This window comes from Mytilus edulis, chromosome 6 (genome assembly GCF_963676685.1).
Source record: "Mytilus edulis chromosome 6, xbMytEdul2.2, whole genome shotgun sequence".
Lineage (NCBI taxonomy): Eukaryota > Metazoa > Mollusca > Bivalvia > Mytilida > Mytilidae > Mytilus > Mytilus edulis.
In genome coordinates, this window is record NC_092349.1 from 56,796,643 (window position 1) to 56,822,505 (window position 25,863).

The window sequence follows — 25,863 nt, forward strand, 5'->3', positions numbered from 1 at the left end:
ACTAAATTCATTGGAATGATTTGTTAACATGATACATGTGATTTTATTTATTAGTTGTGAGTTGAGACTTTGAACTATCATTCACCAGCAATTTTTAGAAATCTTAGCTCGGTAGTTTGCTTGATTGCTTGTTTGATTGGTTGCTTGCTTGTTTGTTTGTTTGTTTGTTTGTTTGTTTGTTTGTTTGTTTGTTTGTTTGTTTATTGACGTATTGAATTTTAAACCTGATACCTTTTGTTATCTATTAATCATGTGTTTCTTTGTCTAATACGTTCTCTTATTTATTTGTATTGTAGTCCTGTAATATTATGTTGTCATTTCAATGTTATATTTAACATTGCCATTAAAGTGCGAGGTTTGGCATGCCACAAAACCAGGTTCAACCCACCATTTTTATCTTTAAAAATGTCCTGTACCAAGTCAGGAAAATGGCCATTGTTATATTATAGTTCGTTTCTGTGTGTGTAACATTTTAACGTTGTGTTTCCGTTGTGTCGTTTGGTTTCTCTTATATTTGAGTGTGAATTCACACTACTATAAGACGTGTCACGGTACTTTTCTATCCCAAATTCATGTATTTGGTTTTGTTGTTATATTTGTTATTCTCATCGGATTTTGTCTAATGCTTAGTCCGTTTCTGTTTATGTTACATTTTAATGTTGTGTCGTTGTTCTCCTCTTATATTTAATGCGTTTCCCTCAGTTATGAGTTTGTTACCCCAATTTTTTGTGGTCCATAGATTTACGAGTTTTTAACAGCGGTATACTACTGTTGCCTTTATTTATTTGTTTTTGTGTTTATTAGTTGTTTTTGTGCTTTGTGATCTAATGAGTTAACTTATTATAAAATAGGGAGATGTGGTATGAATACCAATAGGACAAGGTGTTCACACTATAAAACATTTCAACTCGTCATAGGTACCTAGATTAAAGTTTGTCCTAACAAAAGTATCCTTGATTACAAAGGTAAGCAAAAAGTAAAATCACAAAACAACCAAACTTCGAGGAAAATTCAAAAAGGAAAGTTTCTAATCAAATGTTAAAATCGACTGCCGAAACACATGAAACGAATGGATAACAATTCATATTCCTAACTTGGAACACTGTGGTTAGTCAATCTATATGACAAAGACAAAAACCACAACCCTTTACAGAACACAAAAAATCCAATTTATATGACAGTTTTCACAAGTATCAAACCACACAAAGCAAGATGCATGTTTATTGTAATATACACATAACACGAATTAAGGAAAACAAAAATAGTGTTCTCGTTTTTTATTGCACATTTAAAACTGAGATCAGGATAAAATATTATGTCTACTTTTTGTATAACATTATTTTTCATTTTAATAACACCTCTAACAATGATTGATCAATGCATTTCAATTTGTTTATGTTACATTTGTTCACCGGATTGCATTATGCAATTGGATTTAAATGTGTTATGTTACATTAGTGAATAAACATGATTATTATCAAAAAATCATTCATACACCAACAATGAAAATACGTATTTTACAAATTTTGTAACATTTGATGTAAAAACTGAATACACTATTGAAACTTGATACATCGTTCATTCATCTTCAGTAAGTCCGCACGGTCTTCTAAATTCTTGTCCTCGTGTACGGATCCATTTATTGGACACCCACTTAGTACCAACCAATACAGGACAAGCAGCATGTCTTGTTTCCATGATACCTTTACCACTTCTTCTAAGGTTGTACCAAAATACTGCTGTTCCCTGAAAATCGTATGTATATTAAGATGAAAATTGAATATACCTTAGTTTCCAAACGCAAATTTATACATGTGCATAAAGTACCGATTTGATGGATCGAGTCTTTTCAAAAACTCATTTGTTCAGTTTGTTTTTATGATGTGTTGTTACATCTCTGTCCAAATCTAGTGATACAAACTTTTAGTTTTTAAATTCGCCCAGTTTTTAATGTCGGACTCCCAAGACAGTGAGCTAAATAACAAACTGATGGAAAATATGAAGAAGAGGTATACAGACGAACATGAATATGTTCTACTTGTAACATTATCTCAACTTTGACATCACCGAATCCGGACATGCCATGAGCTAAACACAGATACCAGTTGTGGAGCAGGATCTGCTTACCTGTTTTCAGCACTTGCAATCAACCATGAGTTTTGGTAGGTGTCCTGTTGTTTAGTTGTTTATTTGTTGTTTAATTTGCTACAGACTTGTCTTTTTGAAATACCGTTGTCTACTTTCCTTCAATTAATGATATTTGTTTTTAATACCAAAATCTTTCCATTCTAGAGAATTCGGTATGAAGAGGGACTCATAAGAATAAAGAAACATGTCTAAGAAGAGAGAATCGTGATTAATTCTCGTTTGAAGGTCATTAAAAAGTAAAAGCACAAAAATACTGAACTCCAAGGAAAATCCAAAACGGAAAGTCCCTAATCAAATGGCAAAATCAAAAGCTCAAACATATCAAACGAATGGACATCAACTGTCACATTCCTGACTTGGTACAGACATATTCTTCTGTAGAAATGATGGATTAATTGTTGGTCACACTGCCACTTACCAATGATGGTTATATACAAATTTACGACGACATTGGATTAAAAAATCTAAATATTAACAAGTAACAATATCAAGCAAATTGAAATGAAAAAATACAGACCACCAAAAATATAATATTTCAATCTTTTATTGAATGTTGAATAATTCAAATTAAGACGTCTGTAAAAGAAACAACAAGGTCACTATAACAACCCTGTGATAGCTGCACAAGATTGGTAATAGTAAGAAAAGTGTTAGAATAGCATAGTGAAAACAAAATGGTGAATGTGTCAGAGAGAAAACACCCCGACCATCAAGCAGAAAAGACAGCAAAAGCCATCAATGAGGTTTCAACCTAGCGAGAACATTTGTTTGTGTATTGTAATGAGCTGTAGTTATTTCTTACATACCTTTTTAGGGAGTACTCGTACATCTATTATTGGAAAAACAGTTGCACCACCTGCATCAACGTCTGTCATCTTTAAAATAGAAAATATGGTAGAATTTATGAAATATGCGTTACAACAAAATGCCTTGAGTGTGTAGGTAAAGGTAATATCTTTAGATATCTTGCTTGATAGCTGAACCATGAAGTCATTGTTATGCTAGGTATATTATCCTCCTCTCAAAGCAGACTAGTCCAACATATTACCAACCTATCAGTCTGTAGGACTAAACTACTCCGAAAGGATTGTTAACCTTGTAATGATTTTACGGTTCAGCGAAACTAACCAACGATATAACTTTTACCTACGCACTAAAAGCATTTAGATGTGATTCAATTTAAAACGGAATAACCTATAATAACTTGAATTACGCCATATTAACTTTAAAAAGGAAATTTTGGATCGGGGTTAAGAAGTAATACTTACAACACTGCATGTTTTATAAAAAAAAAAATCCTTACTTTTAATGGGCTGACAGCTATAGCGAGGTATACAAACGTTTTTGTCTTTTGTGTTTTGTTGCACTTCATTGTTTCTGTTGTTTCGTTAATTTCCTCTTATGGTTGATTTGTTGCCCTCAGTTTTAGTTTGTAACCCGGATTAGTTTTCTCGCAATTGATTTATGACTTTCGAACAGCGGTATACTACTGTTGCCTTTACTTGTATTTCCAAGAAATTATTACATAAGATTCAAATTATATTTATCAGTGATAATATTACTTAAAAATCCCCTTAATTTTATCTAAACCAAACTAAGTTGGTAGAGGTAATATTGTTTATATAATATCTGTTTGAATATGTTGAATGAGTAAATATAAGAATCGAGTCACTTCTCTTCTGACTGGAAACATTAAATGCACTCGAATAAATGTACAGCTTTAATTTGTAGATTTGTTTGTCTTTTTATTTTTTTCCATGGCCTTTTTTTTTGACTTATGAGTATGAATTTACCTTTGGTATATTTCGCTTTTTTTACACAAAGTCCAAAAAATCAATTTGTGAATATTATTGAGCTGTCATGAAACTTTTTCAGAAGCTAATCTTCAAAATCAGGACTTCATAGCAGTTCTAATCATTTGTTTTTTTTAGATTCTGTGTATTGATAAATGGAATAACTTGTTACGGTAAACATTACACTTTAACACTGACAATAGCAAACGCAAGAGACTAAGGGTTTCGAGGAATTCTTTACAATTTATTTTGACAATAGAACGTCGGTGTTATTGAAAATGCCTGTACCAAGTCAGGAATATGACAGTTCTTGTCCATTCGTTTTTTATGTGTATTTTCATTTCATTTTGCAATGTGATTATGGCCTTTCCGATTAGATTTTCCTCTGAGTTCAGTATTTTTGTGATTTTACTTTCACTTACATATAAAAGAAAAGTAGCTATTCTGTTTCCATCTCTTTTCTCCGTTTCTGATGTGTCGTCATCGTCTCTCTGTAAGGATACATAAATATCATTACATTGGTTGAAATGCATCACCGTGATTTCCAAGTGAAATACAAACCGATAATTTCACATGTGAAATAAACTCGGTTATTTCACTACTCTGACGTCATACAACAATAGGTTTTGTCGAGACGTTGTCAAACAAATTATGAATTCGTAGAAATAGATACTTTTCTTTACATATTTCAATCGTAAGCCCAATAAGTAATAAGTAATAAATCAAATATCGAAAAAAATCAACTCATGACTGAACAACACTGATAATTAGCTCATACTACTCGCATTCGTGAATTAATGTGTTGTTCAGATGCTCGTTTAATATTTTTCGATATTTTAATTTTTAGACTTATTCTAAAAATAAAGGAAAGACATATTATGAAATGCATCATTATTATACATTTCCAATTGACATGCTTGCAGCAAATCTCCAGGTTGAAAACTTCAGGCTTTTAAATGTATAATATTAAAAAGAGAACAACCACCTCAAATATAGTTAGAACAATTTCCAGTCTCTATTCTTAATGGTGTTACCGGCTTTCGAGTAAAGTAAAACTCTTTAAGACACTGCTTATATTAAGGTTGTTACGCCATACCCGCGTTTTGTCTACAAAAGACGCACTCACTATAACAAAGTGTAAATATAGCAATGATAACATCATGCATTGTATCATGCATATATAGCTGTGTTAGATATAAATTACTTACTATTGAGAAGTCATAATGTGGATCGTAATGACCACCAATACCATAATTAGCAACCTGCAAATATATTCAAAGTCGACAGTTAAAACATTTTTACCAACTTTTGCAACAAATAATAGTAATGTGTAATTTAGACTGTATCAGTTAAGCGTGCCTCATGTATAATGTCAAGTCCAATTCAGAGTGAGAAATAAGAAAAGGGACAAAGAAGATTAGTTTCTGAATGATCATCTGACTATATATATATCAACAGCAACACTTTAAAATGATCTTCAATAGTTTTATCTAAATGCATTTCTTCTATATTATTAAACCAAATGATGTACTAGTTAATACAACCAGCTACATAAGCGGCATATGCAACCACCGAATTGTGCATTTTGAATGTCCCGGTATATTTAGGAAGCATCTCAGAACAAGTTCGTTAAGTGGTTGTGTCGGAAAGCATGCATAAATAAAGGCAACAGTAGTATACCGCTGTTCAAAACTCATAAATCCATGGACAAATAACAAAATCGGGGTAACAAACTAAAACCGAGGGAAAAGCATTAAATATAAGAGGAGAACAACGACATAATACTAAAATGTAACACACATAGACAAAATCCCACGAGATATCAATATGAAGTAAAAGTATTGTTAACACTACCATTCTGATAATGATTATGATAATATTGCGTCGATTAACCAAACATTTATAAGTGATACGAAATACCCGTGCTTGCATTTCCTATCATGATTTTCTTGATAGAGGGTTGTTGCTCACAAGGAAGCTATTAAATTAAGAGTTCCAAATGGTGAAGTTGAAATCATCTCTTCGTAAATTTTACGGACGCCATCACGAGTTGGTTGACCATTATGGAATAATCGTTTTCACAAATGATATCCGATATGTTCCTTATGTGGTAACTCCAGTCCCCTTCCCTTTTATAAATGTGACCTACCGAATTAGACTTTTTACCGGATTTGTTATCTCATAAGCAACACGACGGGTGCCAGGTTTGGAGCAGGATCTGCTTACCCTTCCAGAGCACCTGAGATCAACCCTTGTTTTTGGTGGGGTTCGTGTTGTTTATTCTTTAGTTTTCTATGTTGTGTTATGTGTACTATTGTTTGTCTGTTTGTCCTTTTCGTTTTTAGACATGGCGTTGTCAGTTTATTGTCGATTTATGAGTTTGACTGTCCCTCTGGTATATTTTGTCCCTCTTTTACACATTTCAAGTGAGGATAGATTCGCCAATAGGAACAAAAAGTCTGAAATGTGTTGAATTGATGCAATCATACTCGATCTAGTGCATGCCATGTGCAATACTAACTTTTATCAATATGACCGTCAAATTGACGTGACTGTGTAATAACAAGGTTAACAAAATCATGGTTGTATAGGGAAGGAAAGGTAATGAAAATAGTTGAAAACAAATCATATTTGGTCTCAAGTGTCCCCAAAAACATTTACCAGTTCTACTCAGACCACAGATTGTGATGTTTCAGTCATGAATCTACAATATATGCTAAAAAAGCATAAACATATAGGCTTGTCGACAGTTATATCTTCCACCATTGTTTCACAGGCACTTGTCTCAGAAATTTTCTTATATACCTTGAGAGATATGTTATATCTTTTTTATCTGACACAAGTGCCTGTGCATTGTTTTCATAATTTTTTTCATAATCTCACATGTTTAGTTAAAAAAATTTATTCAAAATGTTATCAAATCTTACCTGTAATGCGTCTGCTGAATCTAAATCAAGACCTGTAACAGCTTTTATTCTATTTTGTACTCTATCAACGACTAAATGGTCGCGATCATCTAACCATGCACTACAAGTATGTATAGAAACAAAGTAGGAGCTTTATCTTGCTTTAAACCACATTTAACACCAAGGTGTATGTCTTTCTTTAACAATTGAGAGCTTCTTCTATCAGCAGTAACATTAGTGTTGAATGAAAACAATATAATCAGATCATTACACATAGATGTTAGAGAGAAGCGAAAGATCAAACTCAGAATCGAAAACAAACTGACTAACTCATGGCAAAATTTAAAACAAATAAGACAAAAGCCGAACACCAATATACAAAAAAAACCAGCTGCGCCACGAGCGCATGATACGCCCGTCGTCTTGTATGTGAAGTTTATTCAATAATCATAAAAAGTTTCTGAGTTATGTCGCGACATGTGAAAAACCTCCTTTTTTTACAAAAAAATCAATACTTCTAAAAGAAAATTTTGAATCATCCCCAAAAAGTATTCAGATCTTTAGAATGATACAACTAAGAATCGGTAAAGTTTTAAGCAATAATCATAAATCGTTTTTGAGATATTGCGCGACATGTGAAAAAACACTCCCCTGTTTAGGTACCAAGTCCACAACCTCACAAAGTTCTATTAAAAATAAATCTTATTTTTACCAAAAAGTATACAGATCGTTTCTTGAAATTTGGATGAGTTGTTCTCAAGTTAAAGGCGACATTTTTACGCCGAACAGACAGACGGACAGACAGACATACGGACAGACATACAAACAGACAGCCGGACGCCGGCCATTTGAATACCATAATACGTCCCGTCAAAACTACGGGCGTAAAAAGACAACATAAAAAACGAACGAATGAGATCGACAAAAACACGCCAAAGACATATGGTGATCTTAGCGTATCCGAAATGGTAAGCAGATGATGTTCCGCATATGGTACTACTGTGTTGCTTATGTAATTACATTTAACAAAAGCTTTACTACAATACATTTAACAAATATCAATTAAGGCATCCTCATCAGGTGTATTCACAATCAAAAATAAGCAAGGCCCTTAATATAGACTGATCAATTGCTAGCTTCAAAATCAACCAGAGAAGATTTAAGAAATATAACTGACACGTTCATTTTCTGAAAATCTATTGATAATGCAAACTTATATTGTACAAAGCTATAAGGCTATTCTACTAACAGACGTAGACTGCCGCAGTCGTGTTTGGCACTATTTGAACTGTTTGGTTTTAAATGCTCAACAACTTAAGATTTGATAAGCCATTACAACTGTTTAAATTCGATTGCCGATGAGTCTTTCCTCCCTCTCAATCGATTAATGACCTTTGAACAGCGTTATACTACTGTTGCCTTTATTAAAAACTTACGTTTTTGTTATTCTGTATTTTGCATGAATCAGTTTGCCTGTCGTCGGATCGTGGACCGTTGCTCTAAATAACTGAAAAAATATGTTTAGAATCTTAGGACAAAGAATCGTCTTTTCCAAGTTTTTTTTCGTATTTTTCCTTTGTGTTTCTTTTTCTTTTTCATTTCTGTTTTGTAATTGTTAAGTTTATAACACGTTTGATATGCAGATTAATAATTCCCATTTATGTAAACTTTGCAAAAACGATTGATGCAATGACTGAAAGGCTATTAGTCCGTGTCTGTGTGTGTTACATGTTATGTCGTTGTTCTCCTCTTATATTTAATGCGTTTCCCTCAGTTTTAGTTTGTTACCCCGATTTAGTTTTTTGTCCATAGATTTACGAGTTTTGAACAGCGGTATACTACTGTTGCCTTTATTAGTGCAATACGTTGGAAATAAAAAAAGTCTGTAAGTACCATGTTTAATTTACCAGAAAAAGTACAACCAGATAAAAAGTAGTAGACCCCTATCACTCAAATATAAGATATCAAGGTATCAAAATGTGCCAAATGTACTAAATTTAAATAAGTGTTCTTGTGCTCTTATATTTTTAGGCAACATGTTAATTAGACTGAAGTACGCAATACATAAAAGTACACAAAATAAAGAAGCCATATACGATCTATGTCAATATATATTTGACAGAGTACATGACATTTGTTTCTGACGCGCATAGGGGCGTAGAACTGTTACCAGTTTTTCACGTTTCAATATCAGTTTCGCTACTGATAATTAAAATTTATTCGGCTCAATAGCGATAACACGATATTGTACCATATGCCGAAGTTTAATTTGAAAAAAAAATAATTCCAAATTCACTTTACAGCGTTAAAGTTTTTTTATCATTAATATCATTACAGTAATGGTACTTATGTAGATAAGGTATTTAAATATTTCACGTAATAGACCATAGTACCATCTTCGCTAGCCAAGAGTTATGATATAGTCACTTCATCTCTACCCTTGATTAAGACAAGATTTGTGATTACAATGCTGCGCCTTCTACCAGTAGTTAGAAGTCCCGCCCATTTGGACTACATCATTCTTGACCAATGGCAGCGCTGGAACTTTATTCAGTGAGAAGGGGAAAACTGTTGTTTGTAGTGTTAACAAATGTCGTGAAGTATTTAAAACTGAAAATATACTTTTGCTCGACAAACAACATGATTACCCAGGAACTTTAAATAGTTGATTAAGAACTTTAAAATGTGTCAATACACATCGTATTATATTTTGAGGGTAAAGATTTTGTTGCAGAATCAACATGTTACAATAGACAATTTTCGAGTTCGATGTATTTCCGTCAAAAATTTTGGTTTGTCTAGGGGCATTGATTGATTTGACGTGACCGCAACATCGACTTCTCAGAATCAAAGACGGTTAAAATTTACTGATTGTAATGTATAACTCAGTTTATATAGCATTAAATTAAGATACCTTTGGTATGGCTAGAGATTTGATAATTTTCATTTCTTTGTCCGAAGCTATATCATGAAACAGAACCATGTTAGCATCCCGGTAAACCTCCTCCTCCTTTATAGGTGACAACAGTAGTCTTGGGTTATTATTATGTCGATATCTGCATACTACCTGGCTCATCTTCTCTCGAGGCTTTTTGTGAAAAGAAAAAGAAAATATCACGGGTTTATATATTTATTTTATACTAGAAATACAACATTAAAAAGGATAAAAATGGTAACAATTTGATGGTATTGAACACTTGCCTAGTCCAGAAAACGATGGTTAATACATCATATTCTTATATTTGGAAATACTAAGTAAGGAATATGACGGTTGTTTTTCATTCGGTTAATGTATTTGAGCTATTGATTTTATCATTGCTTGAGGGGCTTTTTGTTTTGAATTTTCTTGTGAGTTAGTATTTTACTTTTGGTTAACAAGCCATATGAAACAAATTCATACCGAACCTTTACATCCAATCCTTTACATAGGCGCTTATATGATTGCAATTCTGGAGTGCTGTTGTACTCAGGTGTTGGTTTCGGTACATAGTGAGTTGTATTAGTCAAGTCACGTTTCACACGTGACGTGACGTTGGATGCTTTCTTGACTCTCTCCATAAAATCAATTTTGTTGTTTTGTGCTCGTACATGATCTGGAACTGTAATGTTTGTAATATAATTAGTTTGTTCTTCATATGGCTAATTGTAATACTAGTAGCCACACATTTGCCATAAGTGGTGATAAACAAATTTTACGTATACTAGTACCAGAAAAAACATGTTCGTTCTGAGGTTGAAAGTTACATGTACTGGTCGTCATGTGATGGAATCAGAATTCTGGATAACATTAAGGAGGCAAAGAGCTATTTCATGATATAGTAAGATATCAATAAAACGTGATAAACAATAATACAAAAGGGTAATTAAATGCATAAAAGCATGTAGTCATACAAACTAGAACAAATATGTATTTCTCTGTCCTGAGTATTCTTGAACGGTATTCCTATCATGCAATGTTGTCATTGTAGTGGTATATTAATCATTACCGTAAAGCGCGAGGTTGGGCTTTCCACAAAACCAGGTTCAACCCACTATTTTTTCTTAAAAATGTCCTGTACCAAGTCAGGAATATGATATTTCTTATCTAACAGTTCGTCTGGCATATACACCAGATTTGAATCCATGTATCTATGATGCGTTTATTTGATGCTATGTATGCTGCATTGTCGTTTGCACTGAAGTGTTTCTGTTGTTTCGTTGTTTTTCCCCTTATAGTTGGTGCGTTTCCATCGATTTTTAGTTTGTAAACAGGATTTGTGTTCTTTCAATCGATTTATGACTTTTGAACACCGGTATACTACTGTTGCCTTTATTATGCATTTTACTACATGATAATGTAAACGGATCTAACGGAATAGTAAGCTGGTCATTACGTTCTTCAAACATTAGGAATTTGGAAAAACTGCGAGTTGTTCAATTGTATTATTGAGCAAAAGGAAAGACTATGTGTTTGTATAACACTTACTCGATCTTCGTTTGGAATTCCGTACAGGTCATATATATATGATACATATATCATAGGCAGGTACAAAACAACCGTATATCTTCTTCTTTGTTGGCCTTCTATGTTTATTTTATTCGAACGCCGCTAGTGAGTCTTATGAGACAAAATGTGCGTTTGGAATTTGATGCGGCTGTCATACTAGTGCGAGGTTTTGTTAGCTATAAAATAAGGTTCAATACACCATTTTCGACATCAGAAAATGCCTGTACCAAGTCTGAAATATGACAGTTGTTATCCAACCTATTGTTTTTGAGCTTTTTTTTGCCATATGATTAGGGACTTTCCGTTTTGAATATTCCTCAGAGTTCAGTAGTTTTGTGATTTTACTTTTTGTTTGGAGTACCAAATCATAATCCTAGAATCTTTGATGAGTGTTTTTTTAAACTAAATATTTTACACTTATTATTGCTTTTTCCGATACTGAATTTGTCTTACCTAATTCTATTAATTCTTCCGTCAGTTCCAGAGCAAGTTTATCGTTACCGAGCTAAAGACGGAAAACAAAAACTTTATTAATTCAGATAATATTTGAAATAAAATATAGTGTTGCTTTTTAGTTTTATAACGATAAAAACTTCTTTGTGAATTGATTGCATTGTTTACATTTGAAAAAAAGAACTTATTTGCATACAGTACATACACATAAGTTTATCGCGGACACCAAAAACCTACTACTAGTATGCTCTGAATTGTTTTAAGAATCGTACAAAATAATTTATACGTCTATGTCTTTGAAACGTTTAGGTTTGAGCGTTGCGTGTAGAGCATGTCAAAAGAACCACATTTAAGGTAGCACAATACAAAGATTTTTTACTCCCAATTAGACATCTTTAAACTGTTGTAATTCCACTAATCTTTCTTTAAATTTTATAAATGAGATACCAAAAGAAAGAAGAAGGATTAATCTTTCAAATTGTGATATAATTATTCCATAATTAATTGTTATGTAATTAGTTGCCATATTGTGATGTCCATACTTGAATGAATTTAGCTTCTTTGTTATTCATAGCATCCGAAAATATTTTATAGATTCTTACACAACACAGTTTAACCTCCAAAACTGTGTCTCAGATTTGTCCTATTGTATTTCATTCTCTCATAAATCTTCAATGAAGTTTGCAACATCAATTCATAAGAGACCACTAAATTCAATTGGGTATAAAATTTGTTCTATTGATGTTTTTGGAAATCTGAGACACAGTTTTGGAGGTCAAGCTGTGTTTTACAAGAATCTATAAAATATTTTTGGATGCTACGAAAAACAAAGACGATAAATTCATTCAAGTGTGGACATCACAATATAACAACTAATTACATAATAATTAATTATGTAATAATCATGTCATAATGAAATTATCACAATTTGAAAGATTAATCTTTCTTCTTTCTTTTGGTACCTCACTTATGAAATATAAAGAAGGAGGAAATGAACTACATCAGTTTAAAGTTGTCTGATTGGGAGTGAAAAAATCTTTGTATTGTGCTACCTTAAATGAGTGTTATTTTCATTTGTTTGCTATATTAATAGGCATACGTATATTTAAAAACGTAAAAGACAATCGTAGATCTTTATATACCAGTATATTTATCTACCTATTGTGTCATATCCGACTGTGACATTCTGAAAGTATATGGATTCTTAAAACGGGTGATGCATTCAAAGTAGGAGACTCCAATCCTGTCGATGCATACAGACTTGTTCCTTTAGGAGTTCGTTCGATTTTCTTAATTTGTGTTTGTTGTCGTGATTTGTCTCTTATTACACGATTTACCAGATTTGAACATAGATAAACAACTGTCGCCTTTGCTTTTTGTCATGTGTTTTACCTCATGTGCAGTCCATGCCATATAATCTAAAATTTCTGTCATGTCTGTCGTTTTATTTGTTTCTTTGTCAAGTCGCTCTTTTGCTATTGCCATCCAATGGAAACCGTGGTAATAGTCGCCATCTTCGTATGCAATCCTTCCCAATTCAAAACAAGCATCAGCTGATAAAAAAAAACAGTATTTATAGCAGTGAATATTGATAAACATTTATATTTACATAAATTGATAAAAACAAATTAATTGTACCAAATATCTATTATGAGTAGTTATTAAGTAAACATCTAAACCCTAGATAACTATGTATTATGTCGTAAGTTAAAGAGTTGTCTCCTTTCGAAAATGTATTATATATAATTGATATCACCAATAGCCTCATTATAGTCGTCTTATGTTCATTTTACATTCGAAAAGTGTGATAGGATTACTGTTTTGTGTTCCTAACATAAACAACCGACATCTGACTTTAATATATAACTGCACTTAAATGTTATCTTCCTGAAAAGAGAGCCAAAAAGATATCCAAGGCACAGTCAAACTTATGCGTCGAAAATAAACTGACAACAAAAAGGTAAAAAATACAACATAGAAAGGCAAACAACATTATACAAAATACAACATAGAAAACTAAAGACTAAGGAGCACCAATCCCAACAAACTCGGAGTGATTGCAGGTGTCCTGTTAGTAGTTACTAACTAGTACGTTCTCCAATAATTAAGCCACCTAAAGATACCTCTGCTATATCTTAAGTAAGGATATCATACATGTCTTGTAATAGCAGTAATGGGGTGATGCCATGTGTTTTATAAGTAATAACATACCAGTAAGTTCTCCAGTATTTAAACCGCATATGGATCCCTCTGCTATCGCTTTAGCTGGAAAACATACCTGTCTTGTAATCGGAGCATAGAGGTGATATCAGGTGTTCTATAAGTTATAACCTACCATTAAGTTCTCCTGTATTCAAGCCGCCTATAGATCCTTCTGCTATCTCTTTAGCAGGAATATCATACATGTCTTGTAATCGCAATATAGCTTGAACTGATCCAGTAAGATCTTCTTCATCTGGCAATTGTATCCGTAATCTATCTAGCTGAGTATTAAATTCTGTTGTAACTGAAAATCAATAGAAAAATAAGAAGATCAGTTGGTTTTTTGGCAAATGAAACAACTCTCGACCTGAGATGATGTATATATAAGGTTAGCAACTACTAGTTACCGTACGGGAAAATACTCCTTTTTTGAAGAAAAATGTTTGACGGACATAATGAATATCTAGAACAATTGACAAAGACGAAACGTGCATGGCATTTACAAGGATCTTGGTGGTGTTTACTGAGTAGATAATACTGAAAACGTGCAGTATAAAAGGTAAGTAAAAAAGGCAAAATAAAAGGAAAGAAAAATAATGGGCAAAAAGAAAAACAAACAAAAATAATGGGTAAAAAATACAAAAAAAGAAATAATTCCAAAAGAAAATTCAAATAAAAAAAAAAACACCATCAAAACCATCGTTTATATCTTTTTATATAATGCTTATATTCATCCCCATAAAAACTACCAGTACAGTAAAACATTTTAAAATGAATCTCTGGGGACCGAATAGTTCCGAATAGACAGGTGTTGGTGTATATAGATCGAGAAACTTAATAAAAAAAAGTATTCTTCATCTTTTTTAACATGCCTTTAAGCATACAGTTCAAAATTAAATAGCTATCGATCGGCATTGCTTATTCATATTCATGGGCCGCCAGGTGGTCCATCTATGTAATGTGTTTATAAATCAGAAATATTTTAATAATGTCTTGTTTCTCGACGTCATATGTTTCAGTGTATATAAAGTGCGAATCCAGTCAGTTCATTTTCACTGTTGTATGCGAGTATGTTCATTATATAATAAAGGATCATGGGAAAATACCAAAATAATTGATTTAAAACTAAATTTTAACATATTTTTTATTATGATGTGTCTTTTTAATGTAAAATAACAGTATTAAAGTTCACATACGTGTTATAAAAGCAACATAATATAGGATACACATTATTAAAAGCGATCCATTTTCACTATAGATGCGATGAATTATCACTGTATGGCATTCATTTCTGATGTAGAATTTACGAAGATGCGATGAATTTTCATTGTAGATTAATGTGATAATTAGACTTGTAACAAATGAAAAACTTATTTGATTACTTTAATAATTTTTTTTATAACTTTTATATGTCTATAAAAAGTGGCTGGCCATTTATACGTTTTCCCGCGTACAGTATTGACATGTGTGAACTGTATTGCCATGTTTACCTGCTTTGTGATTCGCTAGGCCTTTTGAAGTTGCAAATTACTGATTACACAAATCACACTGATACCTTTTGTTGTTTTCTTGGTGGATGTTGTTTCAAATTATGTTTGTAAAAAAATGACCTCGCGCATTTATAGTCTTGTTGTTTAGGTGCTAGTTGACAAGGCCATCAAAATGTTGTTTTTATACGAACACATTTTTTTTCCGGTTCGTATATTGCTATGATGTCGTCATCGTCTGCGTCGTCCGAAGACACATTTGGTTTCCGGACAACTTCAATTTAAGTGAATGGATCTATATAAATCTTCAAGAAGGTTCAATACCACAAAAGGAATGTTGGGATATATTTGGGAATAATGGTTCCAACCGTTACGAAAAAGGGGCATAAAAGAAGCATTTTTTTGAAATTCAGGTTAATTACTTATAAATATAGTTTTGTATAGGAATTTTGATTGCTCTGCTATTGTACCACAGTGTTCAATACCACAAGTAGAAGGTTATTATTCATTTTTGGGGTTATGGTACTAACAGTTTAGGAATGAAGGAACAAACAGGGACAACAAACAATCATGTTTACTTTGTAGTTTCCGGAAAATTACTCATGTGTAAGTTTTTGGATCTTTCTGGCATTGTACCACAAGGAACAATATCACATAGGGAAGACTGGGATTAGGTTCGGGGATAATTGTCCCAAACATGCAGAAATTAAGGACAACAGAAATGGCGAAAAAAACATGTTTCTAGTTTCCAGACAATATCTTGTGTTTAAGTGTATGGATCTCCCTAAAATTGACCTACAAGGTTTATTTATAATACCACAAAGGAAAGACTGGGATTCCGTTTGATGGTTTAAACGGGTTCATATCTCTTTTATTTTTATTTTTTTATATTTCAAATTTTTGAAAGTATTGCGCATACGATTTATAAGAACTTTGACCACATTTACCTTGTGTCAGAAACCTATAAAACGTCTTAAATTTGATCATTATCCAAATTCAGATAGTATCAAGCTTTAATATTGTGTCCATATTTGCCCCAACTGTTCAGGGTTCGACCTCTGCGGTCAGCGAAGCATTTTAATGTTTTACTACAAAACGAGCAGATGTGATTAATAGTTCATATTGCTTTCTTCATATGGTAAGCCAGGCCAGCATAGGCGTATCCAGGTGGACTGGAAAAAATTGGTTGGTTATATAGGGAATCACTGAAGCGTACGATGGGGCGCCCCCTTTAGGTAAGCCATCGGGCCCGCCTTACAAAAAGTTCTGGATCGGCCACTGGCCAGTTCTGCTTTTGAAGTGTTTGGAACAATGAGTACAAATTAGGCCTTCTCCATGCTATCAGTTTTTATGTTCATTGAGAAGTCTTAAAATTTTAATGCACACTGGTCACATTTGTGTAACACATTAGTGTGGATCTTGTTATGCCTGTGCAAACTAGCTACCCATATTGTCTTGAAAGGGCAATAATTGCATTGGTATGAAGACCCCTTCTTCTAAACTTTAGTTCTTTTTTCTGTGATTCATCTTCATTTGCCTCCCCTAATGCTTCAATATCCATGTTCTAAAGGAAAGATAGCTCGATTGTTGCTTGCATGTTCTTTACTGTAAAAAATTAAACGACATGTGACATATAAATTATCCAAAGTCATCAAAGCGTGAAATGCAAGTCAAGTGGTGTGGGGCAAACTTTTCTGTCAAAAATGTAAACTGATAAAGTTGCATTGGAACATGATGGATGTACGTGTTGTAGAGCACCCTTGATACTACCGCAGAGGTCGAACCCTGAACAGTTTGGGTTAAGTATGTACACAACATTCAAGCTAGACTCTTTTTTGATGAAATAAAAAAAAATGTTAAATATCGGACCATTTGTACCTCAATGTGGACCATTTCGATACTTACTTCAAAACCTCATTGAAATTGGTCAAGAAGTGATTTATAAAAAAATATTAGAAAAGTATTGTTGGTTTTTTTTATCCCTTATTATTCCATTCTATTTCGAGAGACATGATAGATGTACGTATTCAGTGATGAAGTGCCATTGCATTGGATAAATATAACTACACTTTAGATAAACATGCTGATGTCTATTACATGATTATTTTGCTTTGTAAATAGAGTGACTGAGACCCATACTCGAAATCCAATGATAAAATTTAAAACACTATCAAATCCTTTTCTTACTTTAATTATTGTTTGAGCAAGTCGGCTGAATTAGGAATTTAATGCATAAATATGAATAAAATTCATACAGTGAAAATGCACCGCATATACAGTACTAACGAATCGCTCTACAGTGAAAATGAAGGTAAAGTATCATTATTCAACAGTAAACATGACTCGCATAAAGATATAGCATCATAGTGGAATTCAATACAATATGGACAAACTGAATAACAAAAGCTATTCTACGTTATACAACATTAATAATTGTGTTGAAATTAATATTCTTCTGCAACTACATCTTGCCAGCTAGTTTTTAATCACCTGCACGATTTGTTCGTAAAACGTCCTAAATATTCATCTATTTCTGTATATATTTCACGTATAGATGGCTCTCGGCGCGATAAAAACCCGTTCCCATCTCTTACTTTGTCTAACTTGTATAACTTATTACTTAACATATACATTTGAACTATTTATCTTCATTTTCTTCAAAAATCATAATTTTTTCGTCTGTTTATTTACCATTCTACATCAGAAATGCATGGCATATACAGTGAAAATGGTATTTTAGGATCCGCACTTTACATACACTGTGTTTGCTATTGTGAATGTCATTAGTTGAACTTTATTCAGTACAATCAATAAACTATAACAACATGGTATTCATTTAAATATTGTACACTTACTAGATACAAAATCTAATTTGAGTACAAAACAGTCGACCCTTTCACGGAAGGGAGGCAACTCTGGTCAAGCTTCGGTTCATAAATTTATTTGCTGACATCATTTCGCCTTTAAATTTATGTTGATTTTATCATCATTTCAGCAATGTCCTTTTATTTGAGATTTCAAAATACTGAACATGTTACAAATTTAGATGGAATGATATACATGAAAATATGTAAAGGGAAATATTTACAAAATTGAAATTAAAAATAAAACATTTTTCAGTCATCATGGTTTAAATGTAGATATCAATCATACATAGAAGCATACTATTTGATAAACTGTCATGATCCTGACTTGGTACAGGACACTTTAAAAAACAACGGTGGGCTGAACCTGGTTTTATGGCTAGCAAAACATCTTGCTTACATGACAATATTGATAAATACCTTGTGTCTGTTTGTGTTTTATTGACTCCTCAACGTTTTTTTCCCAATCAATTGTAAACTTTTTAACAAATAAAAAGGCATTTATAGGATTTCCAAGGTAAGCATTTGGATTCTTTAAACCTAGCCGACTGTGTTCATCAAAGGAATCGGCTAATCTGAAATAAAACACAGAAATTTAGATTAGTTGAAAAATGAATGTTTAATGAGTTTTAAAACAGGTATACAAGATAGAAGATTTCGAAGATGTTCAAAAAATTTAATGGAAGTCTATGTATAGGAATAGGAGAAAATACTTTTCCAGACGTAATATTCCTTTCATCTTTTGCAAGGACGGTTGATATATTTCACGAGAAAATGTTCATACATTTTAAGGGTTGTGGGATAAAATGCTTATTTAAGTTTCTTCTTATGAATGTTTGAGGTAAAATATTAGAACAATTTAATGGTTGTCAAATGTTTGGTAGGTGGAACCATTGGCTCCTTTGGCTTGATCATGGTCAATTTATTTGTAAATTTGTTTTTAGCACGAAGGTTTAAATTTGGCGCGCTCCCGCTTGGTCTTGCAGACCCCAAATATCCAGCCAGCCTCGTTTCAGTTTGTACCATGCTTTCTCAGTAACTTGCTCATGGCTGCACGCTATCGTTTTTGCTAGCTTTCCCACCCACCCTCCCAGTAGCATTTCTAAGAGTGTTTTGTACATGCATAGCTAATTATTAACTGTCTCTATTCATTAATGAACAACTGTGTGTGTGTATGATGTGTTTCATTCCATCATCTTGATAAAAGTACCAAACCGAAAAATTGATTAAAAGCAATAAGAATTCACAGTCTCGTGCGCTCGATATATTTGAATTGAAAACATGCAGCACAAAACCTGCTACAAGAAAGTCATATATTTGTGTTGCAAGATACATTATATGTATGAATTGTAGTTTAATACGGAAAATGTATGCATTAATATAATTTATCGTTGAAATAAAAGAAATGTGTGATTTATTCTTACAAACATCTTAAGCATGCAATACTGGGTTTTATTTCGAAATGGCAATATAAGTGGATTATGTAACAGCTGGGGACAGTTATACGTATCTTTAGAAGCAGACGACTGAAAAGATTTTGTCCAATCAAAATTCGCATATAGAGGTATATACTCATGCACGTGATGAGGGATTGTACACCCAAGGCAACCGTTTTATATCCCACCCAAGCAGTTGTTTGTCCATAAAATTTCAACCATACCGTTATATAGACTGTAGTAGTAAATTAATTCCAAATATTACAGCTACTCGTGGCTTTGGTATTTTAATTATGCAACGACCATTTAATACAACATTTTTTACTAAATTTATATGATTATAATTCTTGTTGTTCTTTATAACAATCGGTTCTTATTGAATTATTTTTTAATATCTTAACCTCAATAGAGCCAAATGAGTTGTGTAGTACGTTGATGTGACAGTAACCTTCCAAGAGGGTCTTCCAAATTAATGATAACATTTTTTTTAAAATGCATCCTATAGACATTGCACGGTCTTTAACAATACACAGGTGTACATACAATGGTCAAACTCGAAATCACCACCGCATACAGAAAAGAACTTCAACAACAAACATCAAAGATCTACAATCGTCACCAAGTTCACAAAAAAAAAAAAAAATCAAATTGAGAAGCATAATTGAATTTGAGCTGTTATAAATAAAGGCAACAGGATAAACATATCGCATTTCATATTTCAAAACTCTCACACAATCTATGCTCCAACCCAAATTGATCGCATATGATGTTAATATCTGTATTGCCTTTTGGACGGTGTCATTTGCGATTAAAACTTGCCTTTTGCGGGTTATACACGGTTTTAAGTTGTCTGTTTCTTGTTTTTTTATGGTTAGTATTGAGTTGTGGAAAAGTGGGTTTGCAAATATCTATTATATCAAATAATAACGAAACCAAGATCTACAACAATCGATATGAGAACCCTAACTATTGTAATAACAACGCTAGCTAAGTGGTAAAAAAATAGTAATGTGCAGGGTATAACAATGTATTTAATGTTGCATTCGTTTCATGTACTTCAAACTTCGAACCCACCTAGTGGCGACGTGTGAATAGATAATTCAGCATATTACTTCAACAATCAATCTATAATTGTACATATACGTATGTATAACTATAACCAATGATTCATATAGTAATATAATACAAATCATTGCTATGACTATGTCATATAATAAAATATAATGTAATATAATATCAATACTTTCAAGGTGAAACTATCCACCGTATACCCATTTCCTTTCTCAATTTTAATGCTAATATTAAGATCTAATAACTGAAGTTGTGGATGAGTTTACAGAACAAAGAATAATGGGCGAAATGTACAGAAATAAAGGCAATAAAATAAAAAATAGAGAATAAAGGGGTGCTGAAATATAAACTATCTTCTTGTATATATATAGAGAGAGAGAATAACAGGAACAATTTATAAAGAATAGAGAACTTGAAATTTGTATAGAAAATGAGGCCCCTCACTGGGTTGTCCAAGTCATCACATGATCACACTTTTGACAATATAGTCACATACTGATCATAGAAGAAAAAAATCACTCCAAGATAATCAAATAATCCTGAAATATTTGTTCTGGTAATCAAATGCTAAAAAAAACTACAAATTACAGAATACAGAAATGAGGACCCCAACCAGACCCTCATAACTATTAATATAATATAATGTTAAGATACTGATCGTTTTATTAATGATATGTGCACGTGGATATATTAATATGTCCCAAACGTTTGATCTACTTTTAAAATCAATTCAACATCATGGTTTACAGTGTTATATGTCAGAACGAATAAGTGATGAATCAGATTGCACCAAACTACATGCAATACAAAAGAAATTGAGAAAGCTAAAAAAAAGTCTAAGGTCAATGGTGAATACCGATTGGTGATCTTTGGCTGTTTTCTGCTTTTTGGTCACCTTTGGTCGGGTTGTTGTCTCTTCGACACGTTCCGCTTTTCAATGCTTAATTTTCTTTGTAAGTTGAAGAAATTTGTCACTTATCAGTCTTTTTTATTCTTTCGGTTGAGTCTTTATCGTACTAATTTTGTTCCATGCTGTTTCATTTGATTCGTGCCATGTAAAAAAAAAAACCCCAAATGTGTTATTTGTTTTAAGCCTTACGTCTAGTTGACAACACTAAGCTAAATAGGTTACGCCAGAATTAACTTTACATATATTGTTTCGCAGTTTTTATTGCTTTATTTAGTTTTTCTAGAAAAAAAACAAATATGAAACACATCTACCTGTAACATGTGTAAGATGACAGGAAATTTTGCGATTATTGACAAAATTACAGGTTTTTGTAATTATTAAGAAGTCTTCAAGGTCTTCATAGACGCGTTAATCCAATTTTTGATGTTGTGATGGGGCCACTCTTAAGAATTAGGAAAAAAAAGCTTATTTTGACTCAAAACTGGCTGTAAATTTATATTTATTATAAAAAAAATAAAATTGGGGAGGAGCATCCCGGCCTAAATACCCAATCGCTTTAATCTCTCAGTATTGTTCATTGAGCTCCAACTAATTTTCTCTCACCACTCAAAATGAATAAACTGTAAAGTCATATGTTGTGTACCTTTTTTTTAAACACTAGGTTGTATACATGTAGAGCTAGAATCATTATATAATCTCGACAGATCATCATAGGTAAATAAGTATTTGTAAACTTTGTGACAAGTTCACGTTAAGGGAAAACGTGAAACATATTGCATACCTAATCGACAAACTTAATCAAACAGATGAACTGTATTGGTTCACAATAAGGTTATGTCAGTTTTTTTAGATATTTTTTCTGCGTTTATATATATATATACAACTTTTTAAATTTTTTAAGCGAGCGAGGGGAAGAAAAAAAGAAACAATTTTCGAAACAGTTTAATGCCTTTGTTATATCACAACTACAATGTATTCGTGTACGTTTAATTTATCAACAAATCATACAGTCACATATTTATACACGTTGAATGTTTCCATTTTAAACTTTTCGGTTTTCATAAGATTTCCTAGTATATTTTTGTTTTATTTTTTTCTATCTTAGACCTTCAAAAACTTTTACCCTCAAGCCGTTGCACTTATGAAGATCATCGGGAAGTTTTTAACGACCTTGACTGGCTATACAGCCCTTGCACGGTCGGTTGCACAAATAAAAAAAATACCCCATCCCCCCTTTCCAGTCCCTCCGAGTTTGGCTTAATTAGCATATACTCACTTGGTTAAACACTATCGACTATAATAGACTTTTACAGATAAAATGTAGTGATATACTGTATACAGAAGTACATCTTTTCCTATAAATCTTCTACCATCAATCAAAAAAGTGCACTGCTAAATGTGCCCGTACATCCATTACAAGTTAAGTGTAGTCTGACTGACACTCACATGATATAACCTAGACTAACATTTAGACATACATGTAAACTTTTTTTATTTACATGGACCTCGTTTCCTAGTCTTGTAATTAATCTATATAATAGGAATAGACTAACCACAACACTGAAATAACAATGTAAACAGAAATTCTGAATAAATTGAAATGTATGGTGAAATTAGTAGAGCTCTTTGCGGGGTAAACTTTTCTGTAAAAAGTCGTATGATAATCACAGTTTCGTGTACTTATTAATAATAATATTTTTTAACTTGTTACAGGAATCAAACGGGGGAAATGAGTAGGGACTTACACCTTCTATACGTCCTCCCTGGATCCGCAACTGAAAATGGCAGTTGGGGCAAGAATATTGATAACAGAGGTTTCATCATGTATATATATACACAATGCTTAGTCTAGTGAATTTTATGGTTCGCATTTTTCATACAATTAAAAAACAAATTATGGAAAGTCTAGCTTCACCTTCTACCCGACCCTCTTGTTCCACCGAATCTGATCATAAATCCTACATAATACTAAAGAAAACGATAGTTTATCATATTGACAATATGCGTCAAACCTCATTAGAGATAATTATAAAACAATTGCTGGTATGTCTTGTCTTGCCTTCTCCCTGTCACTCTCACTTTAATTCCTTCTATGTATGGGTGGTTTATAGACATGCAGTCAACGATATACAAGTGTATGTTTTAGGAATTAATGTGATATTATATATGATAAGTTTTTGTTGTCAATTGCGATTTGAATAAATAATTTCTTCGATATGAACAGATCATGAATATTGGATTATGCTTATAGAATGAGATATTAGTTTTGGAACCCCAGATGTGCATTTCGACAAGAATACTCGAATCAGCTGACTCTATTCCCCAATATGTTTAAAAGCCTTCAACCTTACCTATACAATCGTTATAAATAGCTGATATAGCTGAAAAGGACATATTCTCAGATAAAATTGTCCCCATTAATCAACACAGTGCACTCTGTACTGCATGTACTCATATATCAATTGCAAATGATTGCAGTTTGACTGACAATGAGGTGATGCATACTGAAACTTACAGACTGAGACCGGCATACAGATGTACAAGAATTTACAAAAGTGACATTAAAGAAAGTATTTTTAATTGATCTAATTTATTGATGAGGGGATGGATGGGGTGCTTCATTATCCAGTAATCGTTTTTTTCTCTATTCTTAATAAAAAGAAATATTATTCTTTACTTTTACGTAAATGGTACTTTTATGGGCCATTTTTCTGTAGCATTTGTCAATTGTCGGCATTATTTTGTTAACCCTATCCAAACTTCATTTAAGGAACAGCAATATCACTGAATTGATCCATTAAACGATTGGTGTTTAACGCCACTTTCTGCACTATTGTGCTATTTCGCGACGGTCAGTTAATATTCGTAGAGGAAACCGGAGTGTCTGGAGAGAACCAACGACCTCCGGTAGGAAAACTAACTATCCAAGTCAATTACGATTGGATTCGTGCGCACCTGGCACGTGCGGGGTTCGACCTCACAACCTCAGCGGTAACAGACTAGTTATACAGTAACTACTTAAAGCATTCGGCCACTGAAGCCCTTCGTAAGCAACGGAATTATAGTTACATATTCGATACATAATTAACAAATATTTTGTTGCAATTTTATAATTATTCTTTCTGTACTATTTCCGTTTCAGTATACTTGCCTGTCTAATGTCTGCAGTCTTTCTTTTTCTTTGGAAATATATTCTCTTATTTTATCAGCCATATTTTGTTCTGCCTTTAAACCATGTTCCATAGTGGCAAGCGATGTAAATAGTTCACAACGTACATATGTGAATAGTATATAAAATAATGTAAAAAAGTACATTTCCATTTAGTATGCTTATTTAAGTGTAGGTATAAAATATACAACTTTCCGTTTGTTTTTTCGAACAGTCCAAGCGAATTATTAAATCAATGCACTTGAAATATCAACACTGTTTGTAATATTACTATAAGCATAAACAAACTAATGAATTCGTTAGTTTCAGTTTAAACGGGTAAACTGTCTTTTTTTGTGTCACTTCATAATAAGTCACTTTTACACGTCCAAAGTTTCTTTATAAGAAAAAAATAAATCTAGTGCAACGTCACAAAACTTTTCCACTGATAGTCACGTAAACGCAATGTTTCAACTTTTCAACAAATTGAACAAATCCGATTTGATTAAAGATTTAATGTATGAAAATTCGTAGAAAGTACGAGCGGTAAATCGAGAAAAGTCTTAATCAATAGACAGATGTTACAAACAATATGCTGTTAGGTTTGTGAATATAACAATACACATTAATGTACATGTTAAGTTGTTACTAATTATTTTTACCTTTATTTTACCTGTAAACTGTTTACGTGTTGTTTTTCATGCTGTAACCGGTGTAGTGTCATCAGTTATCTTAATTCTCAGTGGCGGATACAGAAATTTTCATAAAGGGGAGGGGAGTATCATGACTGCGCAAGAGGGGTTAGCTACAGTCATGCTTCAGTGGTTCCCTAAATACTCACCCAAATTTTTCAAAAATAGGGGAAGGCTGGGCTACCCTACCCCGTTTCATACTTCCTTCCACAAGATCTGCCGATGAAAATTTCAATTCAAATCAATTCCATTCATGGACTGATAAAT

General features: G+C 32.7%; 1 protein-coding gene across 1 annotated transcript; it reads right to left on the reverse strand.

Annotated features, from left to right (window-relative positions):
- Positions 1-1,262: 1,262 nt before the first annotated feature.
- LOC139527939 (prolyl 4-hydroxylase subunit alpha-1-like) lies at positions 1,263-25,526 on the reverse strand. Its single transcript, XM_071323632.1, has 13 exons — positions 24,908-25,526; positions 18,760-18,914; positions 14,122-14,292; positions 13,179-13,339; positions 11,787-11,838; positions 10,253-10,446; positions 9,762-9,935; positions 8,284-8,354; positions 6,869-6,968; positions 5,150-5,203; positions 4,364-4,432; positions 2,955-3,023; positions 1,263-1,746 (listed from the first exon to the last, which is right to left on the reverse strand). The coding sequence occupies exons 1-13, from the start codon at positions 25,075-25,077 to the stop codon at positions 1,579-1,581; spliced, it is 1,608 nt and encodes a 535-aa protein (XP_071179733.1). The 5' UTR covers positions 25,078-25,526; the 3' UTR covers positions 1,263-1,578.
- Between the last annotated feature and the right edge of the window lie 337 nt (positions 25,527-25,863).